A 23,448-nucleotide genomic window follows, 5' to 3' on the forward strand; every position below is an offset into this window, starting at 1 on the left:
CACAGCTCCTTCAGTGAGGCTGCTGCTCCACGGTGTTTCAGAGAGAGATGCCACAGCTCCTTCAGTGAGGCTGCTGCTCCACGGTGTTTCAGAGAGAGATACCACAGCTCCTTCAGTGAGGCTGCTGCTCCACGGTGTTTCAGAGAGAGATACCACAGCTCCTTCAGTGAGGCTGCTGCTCCACGGTGTTTCACACAGAGATACCACAGCTCCTTCAGTGAGGCTGCTGCTCAACGGTGTTTCAGAGAGATACCACAGCTCCTTCAGTGAGGCTGCTGCTCCACGGTGTTTCAGACTGAGATACCACAGCTCCTTCAGTGAGGCTGCTGCTCCACGGTGTTTCAGAGAGAGATACCACAGCTCCTTCAGTGAGGCTGCTGCTCCACGGTGTTTCAGAGGGAGATACCACAGCTCCTTCAGTGAGGCTGCTGCACCACGGTGTTTCAGAGAGAGATACCACAGCTCCTTCAGTGAGGCTGCTGCTCCACGGTGTTTCATGGAGAGATACCACAGGCCCTTCCTTCCTGCAGCGGTCAGGCTGTACAACCACCACGGCCCCTAGTAGACCACCTCACACGCTGGAATACTAAATATGTTTGAAGTTTTCTGGGAACCTTTTCCTTCGAAATGCAAACCTCAAATATACGTTTAACATAAATAAACAATCTTCTAGTACCTAAAACATATTATGCACCGGAACGGTATTGACAGTATTCTTAATATTTTGTTTCCGTATTTATACTTTTTAATTTCTAATTTTTGTATTTGTTCATACATTTTGGTACTTTTCTTTTATGTCACCTATTCATATTTGATTAGATATAGAAGTTGACAGGACCCTCTAGGGGAGGACGGGGACGGGACCCTCTTGGAGAGGACGGAGACGGGACCCTCTAGGGAAGGACGGAGACGGGACCCTCTTGGAGAGGACGGAGACGGGACCCTCTTGGAGAGGACGGAGACGGGACCCTCTAGGGGAGGACGGAGACGGGACCCTCTTGGAGAGGACGGAGACGGGACCCTCTCGGGGAGGACGGAGACGGGACCCTCTTGGAGATGGCCCATGGGGACGTGGAGCTAAGAAGGGGGCCTTGAAAATCTTTCCCGCTCTCAGTTATGTTCGTGGTGATCAACTGAATATTGGCCGCACTGTTTCTCCTGATGTGCACCAAGTGCTTCTGTCTACATGGACCGTTGTGTGGGGCAATCAAACAGTGTTGGGATCAGCTGTCTCTGCGGCAGCTTAGCAGCCTCTTCACATGCGTTAACACCTCCTTTAACTTCAGTCCGTACACCACTGGGTTCAGTACAGTGGGTACTAGCATCATCAGGATGGAGGTGATGAGGGTGGAGTCAGATTCTCTGTTGCTCTGCAGGCGGCGAAGCATCATATCTAAGTAGACGCTGATGGAATAGTTAAAGAAGACGAGCAGGTGAGGAAGACAGGTTTGTAGAGCTTTGTTGCTGAAGCTACGTGAGCGCCGCAGACAGATGGAGAGGATCCTAGCGTAGGAGAAGAGCATGAAGGTGGCAGGCAGGAAGACTATGGCTGTGACGATCAGCAGAATGTAAATTCCACTCAGCTGCTCTTCAGCACCACCGCAGCTCAGGCTCAAAATGCTGTAGATGTCGCAGTAGGCCCTGTCGAGCTGTGCCCTGCAGAGCGGTAAGCGGCTAATCAGCAGCATTGAGACTACCCCTAGAATAACAGGCAGCATCCAGCAGAGAAGCAGCATCAGCACCACCTTGGCAGGAGTTACCAGCACAGCGTAGTGCATCGGGTGGCAGATGGACAGGTAGCGGTCAAAGGCCATGGCCGACAATAGCATGAAGCTAGCTCCACCAAGAGAGGAAACAAAGAAACCCTGGCACAGACAAAAAGTCCGGGACACCTGCACCAAGCCGGAGCCGGACAGCAACAGGTCTGACAGAAGTTTAGGATAAATCAGTGTGCCGACTGTGAGAGAGTTCAGCAGAAATGATGCCACGAAGGCAAACATGGGCCGGTGAAGAGCTCGCTGCGAACAGATAATATAAATCACAAGAGAGTCACTGAACAACACGAAGAGGTACAGCAACAAAAACACGAAGAATAAGAGCGAGCTGTGGCCAGACAGCGAGGAGAAACCGACCAGCGTCAGGGACGAGGTCACGTTAAACCCTGCTGACGTCATGAGGAGACCCCAACAAACAACACGCTGTGACCTCAGGTCAACAACAACAACAGTAACAACAACAGAGCTCACCAACCTGTTAACATCTAAATAAAGGATATAACATTAGTTTATATCACATTGACATATACAGCAGTAATAAGGAAACTGGAATATTTAGAACACACATTTATTTAACATTCATATTTAAAACGTGTCTTCATAGAATATGAATTCACAGATAATTAATCAGATACTAAAATATCTGCTTTAACATTAATGTATAAGTCAATGATAAATATCTATCATGAATCAGAAACAGGCAAAAGCATCATCGCAATGAACACGAAAAATGAGAAACATGAGATTAATATGTGAAATTAGTCATAAACCAGCAGAACAATCACAAGGAACACGAAACATGAGGAGAAACTGACCTGAATCCACCTGTTAAAATATTAATACATAAAACATTATGCATCACCACAGTGAACCATTGAATGTATGTGAACAAGAAACGTGAGAAACATGAGGAGAAACTGACCTGAGACCAGCTGTTTCAACAATTATGTTAATATATACACAGAACATTAATAGTATATATAATATTCATTTAAAGAATGTTAATATATGATTAATCATGAAAACAGAGAAACATAATCTCAGTAAACATGAGGAGAAACTGACCTGAGTCCAGCTGTTAAAACATTAACGTGAATATATAACAATAATGTAAGAAACATTTATGATTTCAAAATAACATTTATAAGTGAGATATTAAACTAACGTTAGCACAAGGAGCACGAAACCTGAGGGGAAACTGACCTGAATCCACCTGTTTAAACATTAACTTCAATTTATATAACATTAATATATACAGCATTAATATAAAGTACATATTTAGTTTCATAATGAATCAGGAAAAGACAGAAATATTATCACGTGAACACGAAACCTGAGGAGAAACTGACCTGAAACCAGCTGGTGAAACATTAATATAACATTAATGGAGATATGATGAAGCACGTACAGACAGAGACAGCCTCTCAGTGAACATGAGGAGAAACTGACCTGAGTCCAGCTGGTGAAACATTAATATAACATTAATGTAGATATGATGAAGCACGTACAGACAGAGACAGCCTCTCAGTGAACCTGAGGAGAAACTGACCTGAGACCAGCTGGTGAAACATTAATATAACATTAATGTAGATATGATGAAGCACGTACAGACAGAGACAGCCTCTCAGTGAACATGAGGAGAAACTGACCTGAGACCAGCTGGTGAAACATTAATATAACATTAATGTAGATATGATGAAGCACGTACAGACAGAGACAGCCTCTCAGTGAACCTGAGGAGAAACTGACCTGAGACCAGCTGGTGAAACATTAATATAACATTAATGTAGATATGATGAAGCACGTACAGACAGAGACAGCCTCTCAGTGAGCATGAGGAGAAACTGACCTGAGACCAGCTGGTGAAACATTAATATAACATTAATGTAGATATGATGAAGCACGTACAGACAGAGACAGCCTCTCAGTGAACATGAGGAGAAACTGACCTGAGTCCAGCTGGTGAAACATTAATATAACATTAATGTAGATATGATGAAGCACGTACAGACAGAGACAGCCTCTCAGTGAACATGAGGAGAAACTGACCTGAGACCAGCTAGTGAAACATTAATATAACATTAATGTAGATATGATGAAGCACGTACAGACAGAGACAGCCTCTCAGTGAACATGAAGCTGTGTTGCTGCTTTTATCACCATCCTTCTTCCTCCGTGGAGATCATTATATATTCATTAAAGGTCATCGGCCAATCACAAATATCTTGTTGTTTGGAATGGCAGGTTCTGAGAAGGCAATGTCAAGTTAATGTAAAACAGACAAACATCTTAAAATAGTAAATATTGAAAGCGTCCCTTTGATTAGTTCAGTGCTTTGTTTGATGTTAGTAATATGTTCAGGTATCAGATACACACAGGGGTTAAGTTGGGCCCCGGCTCATCGGACGATGCTCTGACTTCCTCACCCTCACATATTTGTCATATGCAGAGATGGGGTTGTTACTAAAAAAATGTAATATATTACACTACTTCGTTACTATCTACATAAAGTAACTCGTTACTTTACTCGTTACTTTAATTGGCGAGCACGTACAAACTGCGCATGCGTGAGTGGCAATAACTTTCCTTACCAGCAGGGGGCGGTAGTGTGTATTTGTCATTCAAAACAGGCAACAACCGGAAGACAGAGAAGAAGAACAGACTGCGTGATATAAACAAACGACAAATAGCGTGTGCGTTAGCTTCACCTTAGCATGTGTTCTTTGCAGGTGCTTGTTGAGGACGTGGTGTTTACAGCAGTGGATAACAGCTTCTGGCCTGGACACAGTTTGCACCTCACCGTCACATTCCTGTCTATTCTTCGGACAAACTCAAAATAATGGGCATACCTCCACCCCTCGAAAGTTATCGCTGACTCAGCCATGTTTATGCACGTGGAGATGCGTGTCGGGGCAATGTTAGTAACTGTAGTGTGATTACTGAATTATAAAAGTAGCGCGTTACACTACTCCGTTACCGACAAAAGTAATATTATTACAGTAACGCGTTCTGAAGACGGTTCTGTTTGTAATACTTTCTATTTTCATTGTGTTATTTGGTGGCATCAATGTGTGCATTTGATACAGGAGCAGTGTCTTTAGGGCCTCGCAGCCCTTAAGGTCAGAACAAACAGATCCTCGACCACGCACCGCATAGAAAGGTTCAAACTGTCTGGGAATGGATGCAAAACATCTATGTCTCATTATCCATCTATTTGCTGGATGATGTTTGGTTTTGAGTCTAAACGTGTTAAAGGAGGAACACGTGCAGCGCTGTGGGCCGCTGGTTAGCATCTGTTCCCTTCATGAGCACATCCAGTGTGACTGACATCCAATTAACATTCATGACAGAGCACACATTTAATTAACCAGAAAAACACAATCTTTCACTTATTCGGGATGGACATGATCCTCAGAGACATTTTATTATATTTCAATCATCCGTCTTTCTTGGTCATTGTGCAATATTACTCATTATGAATAAAACACACCAGGAGACAGCTCTTCGTGTCCCACGGGGAAATACCCGTTGTGTCCTCGTTACGGCCTCTAATGTAATCTGACTGGCAGCTCAACCCCCTCTCTCCATCACTGTGCTGGACAAAGACGACAACTCCACTCATTTAATACAAAAAAGCCAAAGTTAGACAGCTAATTAGAAATGCTTCTACGACAAAATACGTTGGTGAATTTACTTTTTACGTCTACTCTCAACTGTTTGACCGGTATGATGCACCATCCAGTACTGAGAGTGCATTTTAACATACTACATATTGGCCCTCATGCTCTCAGACAGTACACGTACATACTAAAGTACTGAGATGTCACTCACATAAAGTGAGAAGCCTGCAGGGCAGAGGTCAGGGCGGTAAAAACATCCTGCAGATGATGAAATGATGTTTGTGGTTAATGAGCTGCAGCTTGGACTCTGTGGACTAACGAGCTCCGGCCTTAATGAGAGTTGTTAACGAGCTGCTCTCAGGTGACCTCATTAACACACTGACCTGTTTGCTTCTTAGCATTAGCATGTGGCTAATGTTATGTTCCCGAGCCTGTTTTTCAGGCCTCATGCTCGAAAATGACATGCCCAGAACAGCCCTTCTAAAAGGCGTAAATTAATCATCTTTTTTCTCAAAGCAATGATAAACCTGTGAGTTGGATGTAGAAGACTCAGAATCAACACAGTTGTATTTGTATTTTAAAGGGGACATATCATGCTATATTTGAACAATATATTGTATGGCCAAACAAATTAAGGGCGGTGCCGCCCTTAATTTCCTGTAAAATATCATTCTTTGTTTATTTCCATCATTCAGGCAAATACACATATCTTTGTCTGCTCGATGAGCTTCAAAGTGCAGACTCCTGAGCTCCGTCATGTCCTGTAAAATATCATTCTTTGTTTATTTTCATCGCTCAGGCAAATACACATATTTGCCTGAGCGCTCCAGGAGCAGAGTCGAACCCGCAGTTTGGAGGAACCAACCGCCAAGCACCGGCACGTGGACCCGGGGAGGAGGCCCTCCGATGGCGGGTCAAGTTTGCTGATACCGCAGCTGGCTGGACATTAGCCGTAGAGGAACACCCAGGCGGGACCAGGCAGTGCCCTCTTTGCAGACAAGCATATGTGGTTGTTACGCAGAATCAAACAGGTAGCCTGTGATGAAGTAGGGTCAACCCTATATCATGTGAAGCCACCGAGCCGTGGTCCCCGAGGGAACCGAGGCCAATTGCTGAATGCTGCAGCCGACTAAGCCGCTATGCAACAGTGGAGGATTAGAGAAACAGATGTTTGCTTGGCACTCCGCTGCAAAGTGGGGAGGTGGAACTTCCACCCCGCTGCGGAACCCGTGGTGGGACCCCTGAGTCGGACGGTTCGTCTTGGAAACACTTCATATCGGTCGGCCCGGGAGGTAAGAGACAAGCAGGGTTACCCCCACGCAGCACACCCTCCAGGCCATCAGAGTCGAACCCGCAGTTCGGAGGAACCGACCGCCAGAGCACCGGTACGTGGACCGGGGGAGAAGACCCTCCGATGGTGGGTCACGTTTGCCATTCGATCAGTGAGAAATCAGAAAAAAGTCTGAGTTAACTTTTTGGAAATCCATAGGAAAGGGGTGAAAAGGAAAAAAAGTATCCAAAAATAGTGCCTCATAATGCGGGTAGAGTCCCCTGCCAACTCCCCTTACATTCCTCCAGAGACCAGTTTGCAAACTTAAAGTTTGGTAAGAACCACGCAGGGGGGTCTCCGGGCAACAAAATGTATCTGAGCCAGAGTGCTCATGTAGTGGATGAATTCATCCAGGAAATCACAGTCGTTTTTTTTCTGAGTCCTCTCAAAAACCGGGTTTCCGATATTGTAGAGACAGTCGTCTGAAAATGATGAATGGATTTTTTTGACGGAGAAGGGGAGGCTTAAATTCCCCTCTCCATTGTAAATTGCAACGGAGAGGGGAAAAGTGTCCGGGGCTTTGGCCCGAGGCGCCGGACACTTTTGAGCCCCTTCTCCGTTGGCTCTTAGAAAAAATTCAACATTTTTTTTAAAACTTCATTTTTGATTATTTTAAGATATAATTGACCGTTTTCTTTCATTTTATCTTCTTTCCACGGGTGGGGGCGCATGGCAGGCCGCCTATGAGCTCCCAAATTTGGCCTGGAACCTCCAGGATTTGTGGGATAAGCTCCATAAACTGACAAAGTCACCCAAAGATTTCACTTTTATAGCCTAAACATATATAATACAAATACATTAAAATAGTAAAAGGTACAATTGTGCTCTGCATTACCCGGAATTTGATTTATATAGCCCTATGATAGTGAATAAAAATCATTTTCATGGAAAAAAGTGTTAAAACGCCTGATTAAAGCATATGCAGGACCCCAGTGAGCTCCAGACTATGTGCATTGTGTTAGGGAATGGACGGAAATCTGCAGCAGCAGCCAGAGAGGAGCGGCTCTGCGAGACCCCCCCAAAGAGCGCACCCAGAGGACAGGTTGTTTCAACACACTTTATAGCCCAGGCTAGGGAATGCTCCAGTTTTTGGACAAAATTAACATGGGACAACTCCGGTCAATGTACGTACTTCGTCTCACTGGAATATTAACGGCCAGATTGAATACAACATCGACCCAATTTCTCCGGTCTATGACAGGAGAGTTTTGAAAGTGACAAAACACTGTTCCACACATTTAAAAATACTTAATCAATGTTTACCCAGGATCCATGCACCTTCCCTGGCTTGTAAAATGTGGTGATGCGCCCTGGAGGTATCCTACTATTTAAAACATGTATACACTCATGTACACCCTTCATAGGGTTCCCTAACACAATGCACACAGCCTGGAGCAGCGACTCGGCCGTTTTCCCCCGCTTGTCCATTTGCCTATAAGTTTGTTAACGAAATGGACAGAGCCGGCGTTTTCCCCCTAAAAGTGACTTTTAATCGTGGCCTTTGCGTTTAAATGATGGGTGCTATCATTCACAAGGCCCCCTGACACAATGTACATAGTCTGGAGCTCGCTGGGGTCCTGCATATGCTTTAATCAGGCGTTTTAACACTTTTTCCCACGAAAATCATTTTTAATCATTTTTTCGGGGCTATATAAATCAAATTCCGGGTAATGCGGAGCACAATTGTACCTTTTACTATTTTAATGTATTTGCATTATATATCTTTGGGCTATAAAAGCGACATATTTGGATGACTTTGTCAGTTTATGGAGCTTATCCCACAAATCCCGGAGGATCCGGGCCGAATTTGGGAGCTCATAGGCGGCCTGCCATAGGCCCCCACCCGTGGAAAGAAAAAAAAATGAAAGAAAACGGTCAATTATATGTTAAAATAATCAAAAATGAAGTTTTGAAAAATTACAACGGAGAAGGGGCTCAGTGCCAACGGAGAAGGGGCTCGAGATGCTCAACCCTTCGGCGCTTCGGGCCGAAGCCCCGAACACTTTTCCACCCCCCCGTTGCAATTTACAACGGAGAGGCGAATCCAAACTTCCCCTTCTCCGTCCGAAAAAAACGTTCATGTTTTTCAAGCTACTGTCTGCACGAAATCGGAAACCCGGTTTTTGAGAGGACTCAGAAAAAAAACGGCTGTGTAACTTCATGGAGGAATTCATCCGCTGTATGTGCACTCTGGCTTGGATACATTTTGTTGCCCGGAGACCCCCCAGCATGGTTCTTACCAAACTTTAAGTTTTTGAACTGGGCTCCGGAGGAAGGCAAGGGGAGTTGCCAGAGGACTCAATCTGCCTCATGAGGCACTATTCTCGGATACATTTTAACACTTTTAACCCTTTTTGATGGTTCTCCAAAAAATAACTGACTTTTTCAGAGTGTGGAGGAATGCAAGGGGAGTTGTCAGGTGACTCTACCCGCCTCATGAGGCACTATTTTCGGATACATGTCAACACTTTTAGCCATTTTGTACGGTTCTCCAAAAAGTAAAGTGTTACTTTGTGAGAGTGGAGGAATGCAAGGCAAGTTTTCAGGAAACTGTAGCCGCATTAAGAGAAGCCTTTTCGGACACATTGTTTTTGTACATACACCCCAACTACATTCTGGCTTGAATACCAATTGTGGAGCAAACACACTCTGTCATGGTTGCAAAACTTTGAGTTTGGGAAACTGGTCTCTGGACGAATGCAGGCGTTGTCAAGGAATTATGAGACACAATTTTCAGATACATTTCAACACTTTTAGCCGTTTTGTACTGTTCTCCAAAAAGTAAAGTGTTACTTTGTGAGAGTGGAGGAATGCAAGGCGAGTTTTCAGGGGACTCTACCGGCCTTATGAGGCACTATTTTCGGATACATTTGTTCATTTTCACCCATTTTTTTTTATGGAACTCCAAAAAGACAAGTTAGTCTTTTTGGAGTTCTCAACCCCCCCGAGCTCTGAGCCATGCCGGACGTCGACAGCGCCAGTCCTGCAGAGACGCCTCACAGCGGAAAAAAACTGACAGCCTAAAAACAGCAACTTCACTTCTGTTGACATACTGTGTGTTTCCTTCACCTCTGGATACACTGGATCATATTAACATCAAGGGTTTAAAGTGGGGTCTCCGTGCCCCTGATACACATGTTTTAATGTGCTTTGTGTCCAGTCCATCATGTGTCCAGGGGCATTTCAAGGATTTTACAAGGCACTCCTGAAAAAACCCTTGGTCTGTGTTAAGTGCTGTGTTGTGTTTTTGTGTGTCTTTCCCCCCCTCTCCCCCTGATTGTCTCCCTCCAGGTGCAGCCCCTCCCTCTCCCTCTGATTGTCTCCAGGTGCAGCCTCTCCCTCAGGTGCTGCCAATCCCCAATCAGGGCCTCCATAAAGGACCTGAGGAAGGCTGCAGTCTCACTCTCCTCTGGGCTGCATGTGTGGTGTGGTAATTGGTCTGTTCTTATCCAGTCTTTAAGACCCCTGAAAGCGCTTTACATACTTCATGTCATTCACCCATTCACACAGAGCAGTGTACCTTACTCCAGGACCTAACATTCACACACACTCACACGGCCATCGGGAGCAACTCAGGGTTAAGTATTTTGCCCGAGGATACATCGACATGTTGATTGCATGGGCTGGGATCGAACCCACAACCTTCTGGTTGAAAGACGACCGCACTCCCTCCCAGCCACAGTTGACCTGGTGTAGTGTCTCGTCTCTGTGTGAGGCCTGCTAGTTTAACTTGTATTTTGTTTATTGTTAGGAGATGTGCTCCAGTGTACCGATCTTTAGTCACTTTGTTTTATGAGAAAGTTGTTTTAGTTTGACATTAGCTTACTTTGCTAATTGGCTGGTGAGCCCTCTTTACTTCCTTTGACTAATTAAAGCATCACCTTGTGGCTACAGCGATCGGTTTCTTCTCCTTTTTTCTCTCTCCCAGTTATTTTATATGCTGTTACTTCCCTTTGTACCCCTAGTCTTTTTTTCCCTTCCTCTTCTGATTTCCCATTGATTGAATGGCAAACGTGACCCGCCATCGGAGGGCCTCTGCCGGCCCAGCCTCGTACCGGTGCTCTGACGGTCGGTTCCTCCAAACTGCGGGTTCGACTCTGATGGCCGGGAGGGACGAGGGAACCGTCGGGGGGTCTGCTGGAGGATCCTGCTGAAGTCCTGCGTTTCACCGGGACCTGGCTCGAAAAACTTGAAACCCTGACTTCAGTGCGGCGTTGCAGCCATGCGCCTCCGGGTACCAGACTCCCCTGCCTCCTCCGTGTCGTGTGGGCTGCGTGGGGGTAACCCTGCGTGGGGGTAACCCTGCGTGTCTCTTACCTCCCAGGCCGACCGATATGAAGCGTTTCCAAGACGGACCGTCTGACTCAGGGGTCCCACCACGGGTTCCGTAGCGGGGTGGAAGTTCAACCTCCCAACTTCGCCGCGGAATGCAAGACAAACACCTGTTTCTCTCATCCTCCACTGTGGAATAGCGGCCTTAGTCGGCTGCGGCATTCAGCAATTGGCCTTGCTCCGGGCACAGGACCCTACTTCCTCAAACTACCTGTTTGATCCTGCGTAACAACCACATATATGCTTGTCTGCAAAGACATTGATCGAATGGCAAACGCGACCCGTCATCGGAAGGCCTCCGCCGACCCGGCCTCGTGCCGGTGCTCTGGCTCTGAGTCGGTTCATCCAAACTGCGGGTTTGACTCTGGTCCTGGGGCGGACAAAGATATGCGGCGAATGCCGGAGCGCATATATGCTTGTCTGCAAAGAGGGACATGCCTGGTCCCGCCCGGGTGTTCTTCTACGGCTAGTGTCCAGCCAGCTGCGGTATCAGCAAATGTGACCCGCCATCGGAGGGCCTCCTTCCCGGGTCCAGCTTCCGGTGCTTGGCGGTCGGTTCATCCAAACTGCGGGTGCTCCTGGAGCGGACAAAGATATGTGTATTTGCCTGAAGGATGGAAATAAACAAAGAATGATATTTTACAGGACATGATGGATATGTGTTTTTTCCAGGCTTTTTGGAAATAAACCAAATGTGATTTTGCAGGGCATTACGTAGCTCATTTTACCCATGTGATGTTGTGCAGTACATTACTGAGCTCATTTAACGATATGGTGTACCAGGCGAAGTGGGATGCTGCCATGTCCGAACTGGTCTCCGGAGGAATATAAGGAGAGTTGACAGGGGACTCTGCCCAGTGCTTATGGACCGAATGAGGGGTGTGTTAGAGGGGAAGGCTCTGGCTGTTTCTGCAGCCTCTGCTTCTACCTTCTCTCCCCACCCTGATACCAGCGCGTGCCTGCTGTAAAAGGCAGGTGCACGGGCTCTCACTGCCACTAACTCTGAGCCTGGCTCCCGAGCAGCACGTTCTCGCCGGCAGTCCGCCAGCAGATGAAAAACACCCACCTCTCCGCCTCTTCCGAGGGAAACGCGCGAGGGGGTCTGCTGGAGGCTCCTGCCTGGTGCTCCGTACTGCGTTTCACCGGGACCTGGCTTGAAAAATTCGGAACCCTGACTCCAGTGCGGTGTGGCGGTCTCGCCCTGGCCGTCCACCATGCGCCTCCGGGTACCTGACTCCCCTGCCTCCTCCGGGGGCAGGTGCGAGGGGTTCAATGCCTCCTCCCCCCGCTGCGGCGAAGGCCGGAGCGGGATGGAGCGCCCGGAGGTACTGTTATCCCCACGTTTTCGTACCCAAAACTGTCTTGTGAGCTCGTGGCAGAACCATGAAGCAAAAAACAATCAATGTATCGGACCCATCACCAGCCCCGCGTTGGTGCGGAGGTGGGACCATTTTAACCAGGTGGTAACCCAAGTCCTCCCCTTAGGAAGGATGTTGTCCGAATGCCCGGTGTGCAGACTCTGCTATCTGGCTTTGAATAAGCACCTTAAGCACAAACATGCAGTGCGGAACCTGGAGGAAAGAGGCATCATTCTTAAAATGGCCAGTGGCAGAATAAATGTTCGGACCAAACCCTGTCCCATCACAAGGTGTTCGTATGCTGGGAAGAGACTACACCGTCATGTAACTCGTGACCACCCTGAGTTCTCCTGAGATGAGGCACATCAGGTCATGGCAAGGCTGAAGCATAGTGTGGCCATGCAGTTGCTCCATGACTTCCGAGAGACTAATCCCATCATTGGAATGGCTACTTTATTGGATATAGACAATGGGGAGGAATACCCGGTGCACCCTCCACCCTTCTCCCCACATACCGAGTGTGACGAAGAGGACTGCAGGCAGGTGAGGCTGGAAAATGTGGCATTGAGGGCTCAGAAGGATGCCCTCATTGATGAGGTGAAGACCCTGCGCTCCAGGCTGAAACAGGGGCTAAAACCCAGGAAGCAGAGTGCCACTGCTGCTCTGCTTGAGGAAGACGAAGAATGTATACGATTTAAGGGCCTAGCAATCTCAAGTACCCCCGGCATGAACACAGTAGCCTCCGGCAGCAATACCCCTCTCAAGATCCTGGTGAAGACTTTGATGCGGTCCCCAGAAGCCTCCGGAAGCAAGACCCCGGTGAAGACTGTCATGCGGTCCATAGAAGCCTCTGCGAGTGAGACCCCTCTCAAGTCTGTGATGCGGTCCCCAGAAGCCTCCGGAAGCAAGACCCCGGTGAAGACTGTCATGCAGTCCCCAGAAGCCTCCGGTAGTGAGACCCAGGTGAAGACTGTCATGCGGTCCATAGAAGCCTCTGCGAGTGAGACCCCTCTCAAGTCTGTGATGCGGTCCCCAGAAGCCTCCGGAAGGAAGACCCCGGTGAAGACTGTCATGCGGTCCCCAGAAGCCTCCGGAAGTGAGACCCAGGTGAAGACTGTCATGCGGTCCATAGAAGCCTCTGCGAGTGAGACCCCTCTCAAGTCTGTGATGCGGTCCCCAGAAGCCTCCGGAAGCAAGACCCCGGTGAAGACGGTCATGCGATCCGTAGAAGCCTCCGGTAGTGAGACCCCTGTATGCCAGAAGACCCGTGCGTCTGTCTCCAATAAGCTGAAAGCTAATCTTGCTAAGGACTGGCCCTCTTCCCAAAATCAATGGTGCACTGGGAAGTGACGGGGGAATACCATGCGTGAAATCACATTGCCTAAAAGCATGGAGACGTACATTCAGACATACAGAGGTCATTGTGAGGGTCTCGCACCGACTGTAAAACGGAAAGAGAATTGTATGTCCAATGTCAGCCGGATAAAGAACTTCATAGTATTCATGGCCCATGGTGTTGACCGGCTGTCAGACTGGCTGTTTCTAAAAGACACAAAGAGGGTCCGTGGCTGGAGCAAGTATATTTCAGAGTCGGGCCGGACAGTCACAACATCGCTGTTGTTCCTGAAGACTGTGAACCATTTCCTGAGGTACTTGTCTGCATCAAAGCTCCGGGGGTGCAGGCTCACCCAGTCTGATATGACCCACATCATCAGAGAGGTGAAAACCAACATGAACGATTTGAAAAAGTCTGTCACTGTCCACCAGTTTAAGGTGAAGAGGAACAAGCTGGATCGTCTGCCGAGCCAGGCGGAGCTTCTCGCCGCCATGGCGGCCGCTGAGAAGCGTATCCCTGATCTCCTTGACCTGATGGCTAGCAATCCGACCTGAATCACCCAGTACCTGCTATATGGCTATCTAACCCTCCATTGGAGCCTCCTGTATGGCCACCGTCCGGGTGTGTACGCAAACATGACCAACACGGAGGTCTTTGAGGCGGACAGAAGGGGCACTGCTTAGGGCTACATCATCCACGTGCAGGATCACAAGACTGCCAAGACATTTGGCGAAGCACAGCTGGTGCTTACAATAAAGGAGTTTAGCTGGGTCATGCGGTGGATGGGGATAAAAGAGGGCTTGTCGGGTCCTCAGAGTGAATTCTTCCTTTTCACAACGGGAAGCACGCTTCCAAGAACCTGAACGCTCACTTGAAGAGGGCTTGGGCTGATGCTGGGCTAGAAACAGCTGTCACCTTCACCATCTTGCGCACTGCCCTGGCTGACAATATCAAGCATCACCAAGATCCAGAAAGCAGGTCGATTCTCGCCAGGTTTATGTGTCACGACGTAAGCACTGCAGACCGGTTCTACGCGAATACGCCTGGAATAAAGGAGGGATTGGAGATCCGCTCCATGTTCAGGGCGGCGGCAGCAGCTGCAGCAGCATCATTAGAAGGAGGTCTACCGGCGTCAGATACCTCCGAAGAGGACTCAGGGGCGGAGAGCAGCGATACCTCTTCTTCAGGACCGATTGGTACTCCTGATCAGGGGAAAGGGGCCGTGGACTCAACCTTTTTTCCCCGGTGCACCGTACAAGTTAGACGGCTAATATGGCCCCCAGGCCCCTGTTAATCATGTTGTAATCATGTTGTTATTATGTTTATTATTTATATTGTGTATACTGTTTTTGTAAAAATTGTGTGATAATTAAATAAATAATAAAACATTAATATAACCTTGAAGGTTAGACTATTTAAACAATTTTTCCCTGCCTTTCAAACATGTATCCCTGGGTGTTTTAGCCTGTCATTTTGCACGATATCATTTGAAATGGAATCTCTCCTGGAAATGGACATATTCTGTGCATTTCCAGGAGATTTTCAATGTTAAATGATATCGTGCAAAATGACAGGCTACAACTCTCTTCCAGACGTTTAAAAACACTTTCCCCGACCATTTAAACATTATTTCTGGCTTGTAAAGTTCAGTGATGAGCCCTGGTAGTATCAGACTATTTAAAGGGTTACCAGGAGCATGAGAATATCCTTAGCTTAAGTCCGGGGGCCCGGGGACTCACGGTGCACGAGGTTATGGAAGTGCCACTGTTGCCGGAGGTCCTCAGTTTGTCCTTTGGGGCTCTGTGAGGGGCTACAGAGAGGTGGTTTTCCCGGTCCCTCTCCTGGAGGTATGAAATAACCTGAGCTCCATGTGAGGGAGAGAGGCTGGAGGTCATTTGGCCGTCCTTTGGGGCTCTGTGAGGTGCCCAAGAGAGGTGCTTTTCCCGGTCCCTCTCCTGGAGGTGTGTTAAAAAAAAAAACCTGTTTGCCCGTGTTAGGAAGCCATGCTGGAGCTGCTTCGGGGGTCTGTGAGGGGCTAAAGAGAGGTGTTTTCCCCGGTCTATTTGATGGAAGACTGACATGAGCAGAGTGTGCATGTGAGGGAGCCGTGCTGGAGCTGCTTAGTCCGTCCTTTGGTGGTCTGTGAGGGGCTAAAGAGAGGTGTTTTCCCCGGTCTATTTGATGGAAGACTGACATGAGCAGAATGTGCATGTGAGGGAGCCGTGCTGGAGCTGCTTAGTCCGTCCTTTGGTGGTCTGTGAGGGGCTAAAGAGAGGTGTTTTCCCCGGTCTATTTGATGGAAGACTGATATGAGCAGAGTGTGCATGCTTTGAAACTAATCCACCCACGCTTAGCATGCTATTTTAGGGTATAAATCGTACCTTGTCACCATGCATGTAGCTGCATTTAAAAAAAGCTTACAGCACCGGGTATTCCCGGGCGGTCTCCCATCCAAGCACTGACCCGGCCCGACCCTGCATTACTATGGGTCTCTGAAACAATCAGACTTTTAGCACACTGTTAGCAGGCTTTAATCCGATTTTTAGCACTCTTTTCCCCGCAGAAACTAGTTTTAATCACCGTGGTCACCATGGTGGGGATTTAGGAATGTACCTGTGTGATGCGGAGCTTCCCTGCACTTTAAATCCATTGATTTGCCCTGTTTTTGTTGTATCTTTTACTGTTAATGCACTGTGCTCCCTGGGATGATGCGCCCTCCTGTGGGGACACATGAGAACTGCACTCAAATCACTTTGTTTTTTTTAAACAGTTTAAAATAGTTTTTTCCACATTTAAAAACCGCTTTCTGCCCTGGAAATCATTTCTAATCATTATTACCGTTATGGAGGGGCTGCAGGAACACTTTCCCCGCCTTTCAAACATTTATTCCTGGGTAAAATAATCAATTTGTTCCGCCTGAGAAATGGGGTCGATGTTGTATTCAATCTGACCGTTAATATTCCATTGAGACAAAGTACGTACAATGACCGGAGTGATCCCATGTTAATTTCATCCCAAAACCAGAGCATTCCCTCATCTGGCTGTATTCCACCGGGTTGCCGCGGCGCAGACGGACCCGGTGGAATACAGGTTCGACCGTGTTTAGGAACCGTTAAGCAGAACCTAAATTGTGTATTTTGTATGGGTACCTGGTACCCGGCATTTTCTTATCGGTTCTCATCTGGAACCGAGTTTCGGTTCCCAACCATAGCCATACCTATAAAGTATAAAAATATAGTTTTTTTTTCAAAATACCAAACAGGTCCTGCATTTTAGCCATGCCTCATTTCGCTCTATTTGCTCTTTCCATCCCTGTTTTTATAGGGGGCTGATTCTGTGAGCTGCAGCTGACCACGCCCCCCTGCAGGAGAGGGGAGCGTGCTTTGAGATCAGCTGTTGGGCTGCAGCGGGGAGAAGAGGGGGAGAAACCCTCCTTTTTACGCAGCGGTCCAGACATAGACATCAAACGGCAAAACACATATTCAGTGTGCAGTTCCTTTTTGCATTAGGGCAGGGATATCTAGATACTTCCCAAGGCTTGACATAATGAATTGTGCTACTTTTAAAGCAAGCAACGATGTTTTCAAATCTGTAATCAAAAAGCTCCTCAAAAAAACCATCAAAGCAGTTCCTGCCGTTGCTACGTTAGTTCAAACGGTAACAACGGACTATTTTTCTTTGCGGATGCATGTCAATTTAAATAAATACAACTATTTTTTAAATCCATACAATTATTTTCTAAATCCATAAAAGCATTTCAATTAATATTGGGAGTCATGTCGTTACTTTGTTGAGAATGTGGCAGTGTGATAAGCGGGATAATAACACCTTCATGTCAATCTAAATCCCTCCGCTTGGCGTCGGGCTCCTGATCAGCCTGTCGGTGTTCTTTCCCCATAATGACCAAGTCGCTGCACATTATCCCTTACATATGATTATATAGAGTCATTATTCATTTGTTTTAAAGCAGGAGGCGCAAACGCTTGCCTTGGGGAGGGAGAAAAAGAGCCACAGCGGAGAATAAACAGAAGGGCAACCATGGCAACCATGCAAGGGAAGTCTTCGTCATGTAGGCCTAAGTTATTTGTTTTGGCTAGGCTGTTGCTGAGTAACGCAAAAGTAATATAAGGAGTAACGAGTTACTTTATGTAGAGAGTAACGAAGTAAAGTCATATATTACTTTTTTAGAGTAACGACCCCATCTCTGCCTGGGGCCCCCACCAACTCTAGGATCGCCACTGAACATTTCTACAGTAGAAAAGACAATATCACAAATAACACACAATATTAAAAATTCTGGAAAAATGTAAATGTTGTATAAAAGACATTTATTGTTTATGTACTCTTTACATGTGGAACCTTTGTCCTTTGTTAGGCGGGTTAACTGAATCCCTGCTCCACTTTACTGTCTCTCTACAGGTCAGGATGTGATGTTACCGTGTGTAGGCATGGTGCTATGTTCAAGGTTCAAGGCTTTCATTGGTCATGTGTCTGGAGGTTTTAGTTCGACATGTTTTAGAGAGTTTCAGTAAGTTTTGAGCATTTTTTACATTTATAAGAGGAGAGGTAGTACATTAGCTCCATGAAGATGACCTTGCACTTTAGTTACAGTGAGATATAAACTCAAACAATCTGCATTTGATAAACAAACAATGAATGCAGCTGCACTTCCTAATATGAAATGTTATAGTCATATGTCACCCTGCAGTCACTAACAGAGGATGCTATAATCCATCTGAACACCTCAGTGTAGCTGTGAATGATCTCTAATACAACTCACTATTTACAAAGCTGCTAGTGCTAAACCAGAAGAACTATCACATGGCTGAGCTGTCCTCCCTGCTGGACCACAGGTCCTTCAGTGAGGCTGCTGCACCACGGTGTTTCAGAGAGAGATACCACAGCTCCTTCAGTGAGGCTGCTGCACCACGGTGTTTCAGAGAGAGATACCACAGCTCCTTCAGAGAGGCTGCTGCTCCACGGTGTTTCAGAGAGAGATACCACAGGTCCTTCAGTGAGGCTGCTGCTCCACGGTGTTTCAGAGAGAGATACCACAGCTCCTTCAGTGAGGCTGCTGCTCCACGGTGTTTCAGAGAGAGATACCACAGCTCCTTCAGTGAGGCTGCTGCTCCACGGTGTTTCAGAGAGAGATACCACAGCTCCTTCAGTGAGGCTGCTGCACCACGGTGTTTCAGAGAGAGATACCACAGCTCCTTCAGTGAGGCTGCTGCTCCACGGTGTTTCAGAGAGAGATACCACAGCTCCTTCAGTGAGGCTGCTGCACCACGGTGTTTCAGAGAGATACCACAGCTCCTTCAGTGAGGCTGCTGCACCACGGTGTTTCAGAGAGATACCACAGCTCCTTCATTGAGGCTGCTGCTCCACGGTGTTTCAGAGAGAGATACCACAGCTCCTTCAGTGAGGCTGCTGCACCACGGTGTTTCAGAGAGAGATACCACAGCTCCTTCAGAGAGGCTGCTGCTCCACGGTGTTTCAGAGAGAGATACCACATCTCCTTCAGTGAGGCTGCTGCTCCACGGTGTTTCACACAGAGATACCACAGCTCCTTCAGTGAGGCTGCTGCACCACGGTGTTTCAGAGAGATACCACAGCTCCTTCAGTGAGGCTGCTGCTCCACAGTGTTTCACGGAGAGATACCACAGCTCCTTCAGTGAGGCTGCTGCTCCACAGTGTTTCACGGAGAGATACCACAGGCCCTTCCTTCCTGCAGTGGTCGGACTGTACAACCACCACGGCCCCTAGTAGACCACCTCACACGCTGGAATACCCTTGATGGGGAATGTCTGTAACAATATTTGAGGAACAGACTAAATATGTTTGAAGAATTCTGGGAACCTTTTCCTTAGAAATGCAAATCTCAAATATACGTTTAACATAAGTAAACAATCTTCTAGTACCTTAAACATATTATGCACCGGAAAAGTATTGACAGTATTCTTAATATTTTGTTTAAGTATTTATACTTTTTATTTTCTAGTTTTTGTATTTGTTCATACATTTTGGCTCTTTTCTTTTATGTCACCTATTCATATTTGATTAGATATAGAAGTTGACAGGACCCTCTAGGGGAGGACGGAGACGGGACCCTCTTGGCGAGGACAGAGACGGGACCCTCTTGGAGAGGACGGAGACGGGACCCTCTTGGGGAGGACGGAGACGGGACCCTCTTGGGGATGGCCCATGGGGACGTGGAGCCGAGAAGGAGGCCTAGAAAATGTTTCCCGCTCTCAGTTATGTTCGTGGTGATCAACTGAATATGGGCCGCACTGTTTCTCCTGATGTGCAGCAAATGCTTCTGTCTACATGGACCTTTGTGTGGGGCAATCAAACAGTGTTGGGATCAGCTGTCTCTGCGGCAGCTCAGCAGCCTCTTCACATGCGTTAACACCTCCTTTAACTTCAGTCCGTACACCACGGGGTTCAGTACAGTAGGTACTAGAATCATCAGCATGGAGATAATAAGGGTGGAGTCAGATTCTCTGTTGCTCTGCAGGCGGCGAAGCATCAGATCTAAGTAGATGCTGATGGAATAGTTAAAGAAGACGAGCAGGTGAGGAAGACAGGTTTGTAGAGCTTTGTTGCTGAAGCTACGTGAGCGCCGCAGACAGATGAAGAGGATCCTAGCGTAGGAGAAGAGCATGAAGGTGGCAGGCAGGAAGACTATGGCTGTGACGATCAGCAGAATGTAAATTCCACTCAGCTGCGCTTCAGCACCACCGCAGCTCAGGGTGAAATAGCTGTCGATGTCGCAGTAGGCCCTGTTGAGCTGCGCCCTGCAGAGCGGTAAGCGGCTAACCAGCAGCGTTGTGACTCCCCCTAGAATAACAGGCAGCATCCAGCAGAGAAGCAGCATCAGCACCACCTTGGCAGGAGTTACCAGCACAGCGTAGTGCATCGGGTGGCAGATGGACAGGTAGCGGTCAAAGGCCATGGCCGACAACAGCATGAAGCTAGCTCCACCAAGAGAGGAAACAAAGAAACCCTGGCACAGACAAAAAGTCCGGGAGACCTGCACCAAGCCGGAGCCGGACAGCAACAGGTCTGACAGAAGTTTAGGATAAGTCAGTGTGCCGGCTGTGACAGAGTTCAGCAGAAATGATGCCACGAAGGCAAACATGGGCCGGTGAAGAGCTCTCTGCGAACAGATGATATAAATCACCAGAGAGTCACTGAACAACACGAAGAGGTACAGCAACAAAAACACGAAGAAAAAGAGCGAGCTGTGGCCAGACAGCGAGGAGAAACCGACCAGCGTCAGGGACGAGGTCACGTTAAACCCTGCTGACGTCATGAGGAGACCCCAACAAACAACACGCTGTGACCTCAGGTCAACAACAACAACAGTAACAATAACAGAGCTCACCAACCTGTTAACATCTAAATAAAGGATATAACATTAGTTTATATCACATTGACATATACAGCAGTAATAAGGAAACTGGAATATTTAGAACACACATTTATTTAACATTCATATTTAAAACGTGTATTCATAGAATATGAATTCAAAGATAATTAATCAGATACTAAAATATCTGCTTTAACATTAATGTATAAGTCAATGATAAATATCTATCATGAATCAGAAACAGGCAAAAGCATCATCGCAATGAACACGAAAAATGAGAAACATGAGATTAATATGTGAAATTAGTCATAAACCAGCAGAACAATCACAAGGAACACGAAACATGAGGAGAAACTGACCTGAATCCACCTGTTAAAATATTAATACATAAAACATTATGCATCACCACAGTGAACCATTGAATGTATGTGAACACGAAACGTGAGAAACATGAGGAGAAACTGACCTGAGACCAGCTGTTTCAACAATTATGTTAATATATACACAGAACATTAATAGTATATATAATATTCATTTAAAGAATGTTAATATATGATTAATCATGAAAACAGAGAAACATAATCTCAGTAAACCTGAGGAGAAACTGACCTGAGACCAGCTGTTAAAACATTAACGTGAATATGTAACAATAATGTAAGAAACATTTATGATTTCAAAATAACATTTATAAGTGAAATATTAAACTAACGTTAGCACAAGGAACACGAAACATGAGGAGAAACTGACCTGAATCCACCTGTTTAAACATTAACTTCAATTTATATAACATTAATATATACAGCATTAATATAAAGTACATATTTAGTTTCATAATGAATCAGGAAAAGACAGAAAGATTATCACGTGAACCCGAAACCTGATGAGAAACTGACCTGAGTCCAGCTGGTGAAACATTAATATAACATTAATGTAGATATGATGAAGCACGTACAGACAGAGACAGCCTCTCAGTGAACATGAGGAGAAACTGACCTGAGACCAGCTGGTGAAACATTAATATAACATTAATGTAGATATGATGAAGCACGTACAGACAGAGACAACCTCTCAGTGAACATGAGGAGAAACTGACCTGAGACCAGCTGGTGAAACATTAATATAACATTAATGTAGATATGATGAAGCACGTACAGACAGAGACAGCCTCTCAGTGAACATGAGGAGAAACTGACCTGAGACCAGCTGGTGAAACATTAATATAACATTAATGTAGATATGATGAAGCACGTACAGACAGAGACAGCCTCTCAGTGAACATGAGGAGAAACTGACCTGAGACCAGCTGGTGAAACATTAATATAACATTAATGTAGATATGATGAAGCACGTACAGACAGAAACAGCCTCTCAGTGAACATGAGGAGAAACTGACCTGAGTCCAGCTGGTGAAACATTAATATAACATTAATGTAGATATGATGAAGCACGTACAGACAGAGACAGCCTCTCAGTGAACATGAAGCTGTGTTGCTGCTTTTATCACCATCCTTCTTCCTCCGTGGAGATCATTATATATTCATTAAAGGTCGTCGGCCAATCACAAATATCTTGTTGTTTGGAATGGCAGGTTCTGAGAAGGCAATGTCAAGTTAATGTAAAACAGACAAACATCTTAAAATAGTAAATATTGAAAGCGTCCCTTTGATTAGTTCAGTGCTTTGTTTGATGTTAGTAATATGTTCAGGTATCAGATACACACAGGGGTTAAGTTGGGCCCCGGGTCATCGGACGCTGCTCTGACTTCCTCACCCTCACATATTTGTCATATGCAGAGATGGGGTTGTTACTAAAAAAATGTAATATATTACACTACTTCGTTACTATCTACATAAAGTAACTCATTACTTTACTCGTTACTTTAATTGGCGAGCACGTACAAACTGCGCATGCGTGAGTGGAGATAACTCTCCTTACCAGCAGGGGGCGGTAGTGTGTATTTGTCATTCAAAACAGGCAACAACCGGAAGACAGAGAAGAAGAACAGACTGCGTGATACAAACAAACGACAAATAGCGTGTGCGTTAGCTTGACCTTAGCATGTGTTCTTTGCAGGTGCTTGTTGAGGACGTGGTGTTTACAGCAGTGGATAACAGCTTCTGGCCTGGACACAGTTTGCACCTCACCGTCACATTCCTGTCTATTCTTCGGACAAACTCAAAATAATGGGCATACCTCCACCCCTCGAAAGTTATCGCTGACTCAGCCATGTTTATGCACGTGGAGATGTGGACGCGCAAGTCGCGCAGATTACGTACATATATAAACCTGCGGCGGAAACCCCTCTTGTCTGTCAGTGTGATTATGACT

The 23,448-nt window shown here is 46.5% G+C and overlaps 2 protein-coding genes across 2 annotated transcripts; both read right to left on the minus strand.

Annotated features, from left to right (window-relative positions):
* Positions 1-1,223: 1,223 nt before the first annotated feature.
* LOC307029788 (olfactory receptor 6N2-like) lies at positions 1,224-2,174 on the minus strand (the record flags this gene model as incomplete). The annotated part of the gene is made up of 2 exons (XM_079665871.1): positions 1,224-2,018; positions 2,133-2,174. 2 exons carry the CDS (start codon positions 2,172-2,174, stop codon positions 1,224-1,226), a joined length of 837 nt encoding a protein of 278 aa, XP_079521997.1.
* Positions 2,175-20,112: 17,938 nt separating this feature from the next.
* LOC307029789 (olfactory receptor 11A1-like) lies at positions 20,113-21,063 on the minus strand (the record flags this gene model as incomplete). The annotated part of the gene is made up of 1 exon (XM_079665872.1): positions 20,113-21,063. One exon carries the CDS (start codon positions 21,061-21,063, stop codon positions 20,113-20,115), a length of 951 nt encoding a protein of 316 aa, XP_079521998.1.
* Between the last annotated feature and the right edge of the window lie 2,385 nt (positions 21,064-23,448).

Source organism: Notothenia rossii (genome assembly GCF_949606895.1).
Source record: "Notothenia rossii genome assembly, chromosome: 2".
NCBI lineage: Eukaryota > Metazoa > Chordata > Actinopteri > Perciformes > Nototheniidae > Notothenia > Notothenia rossii.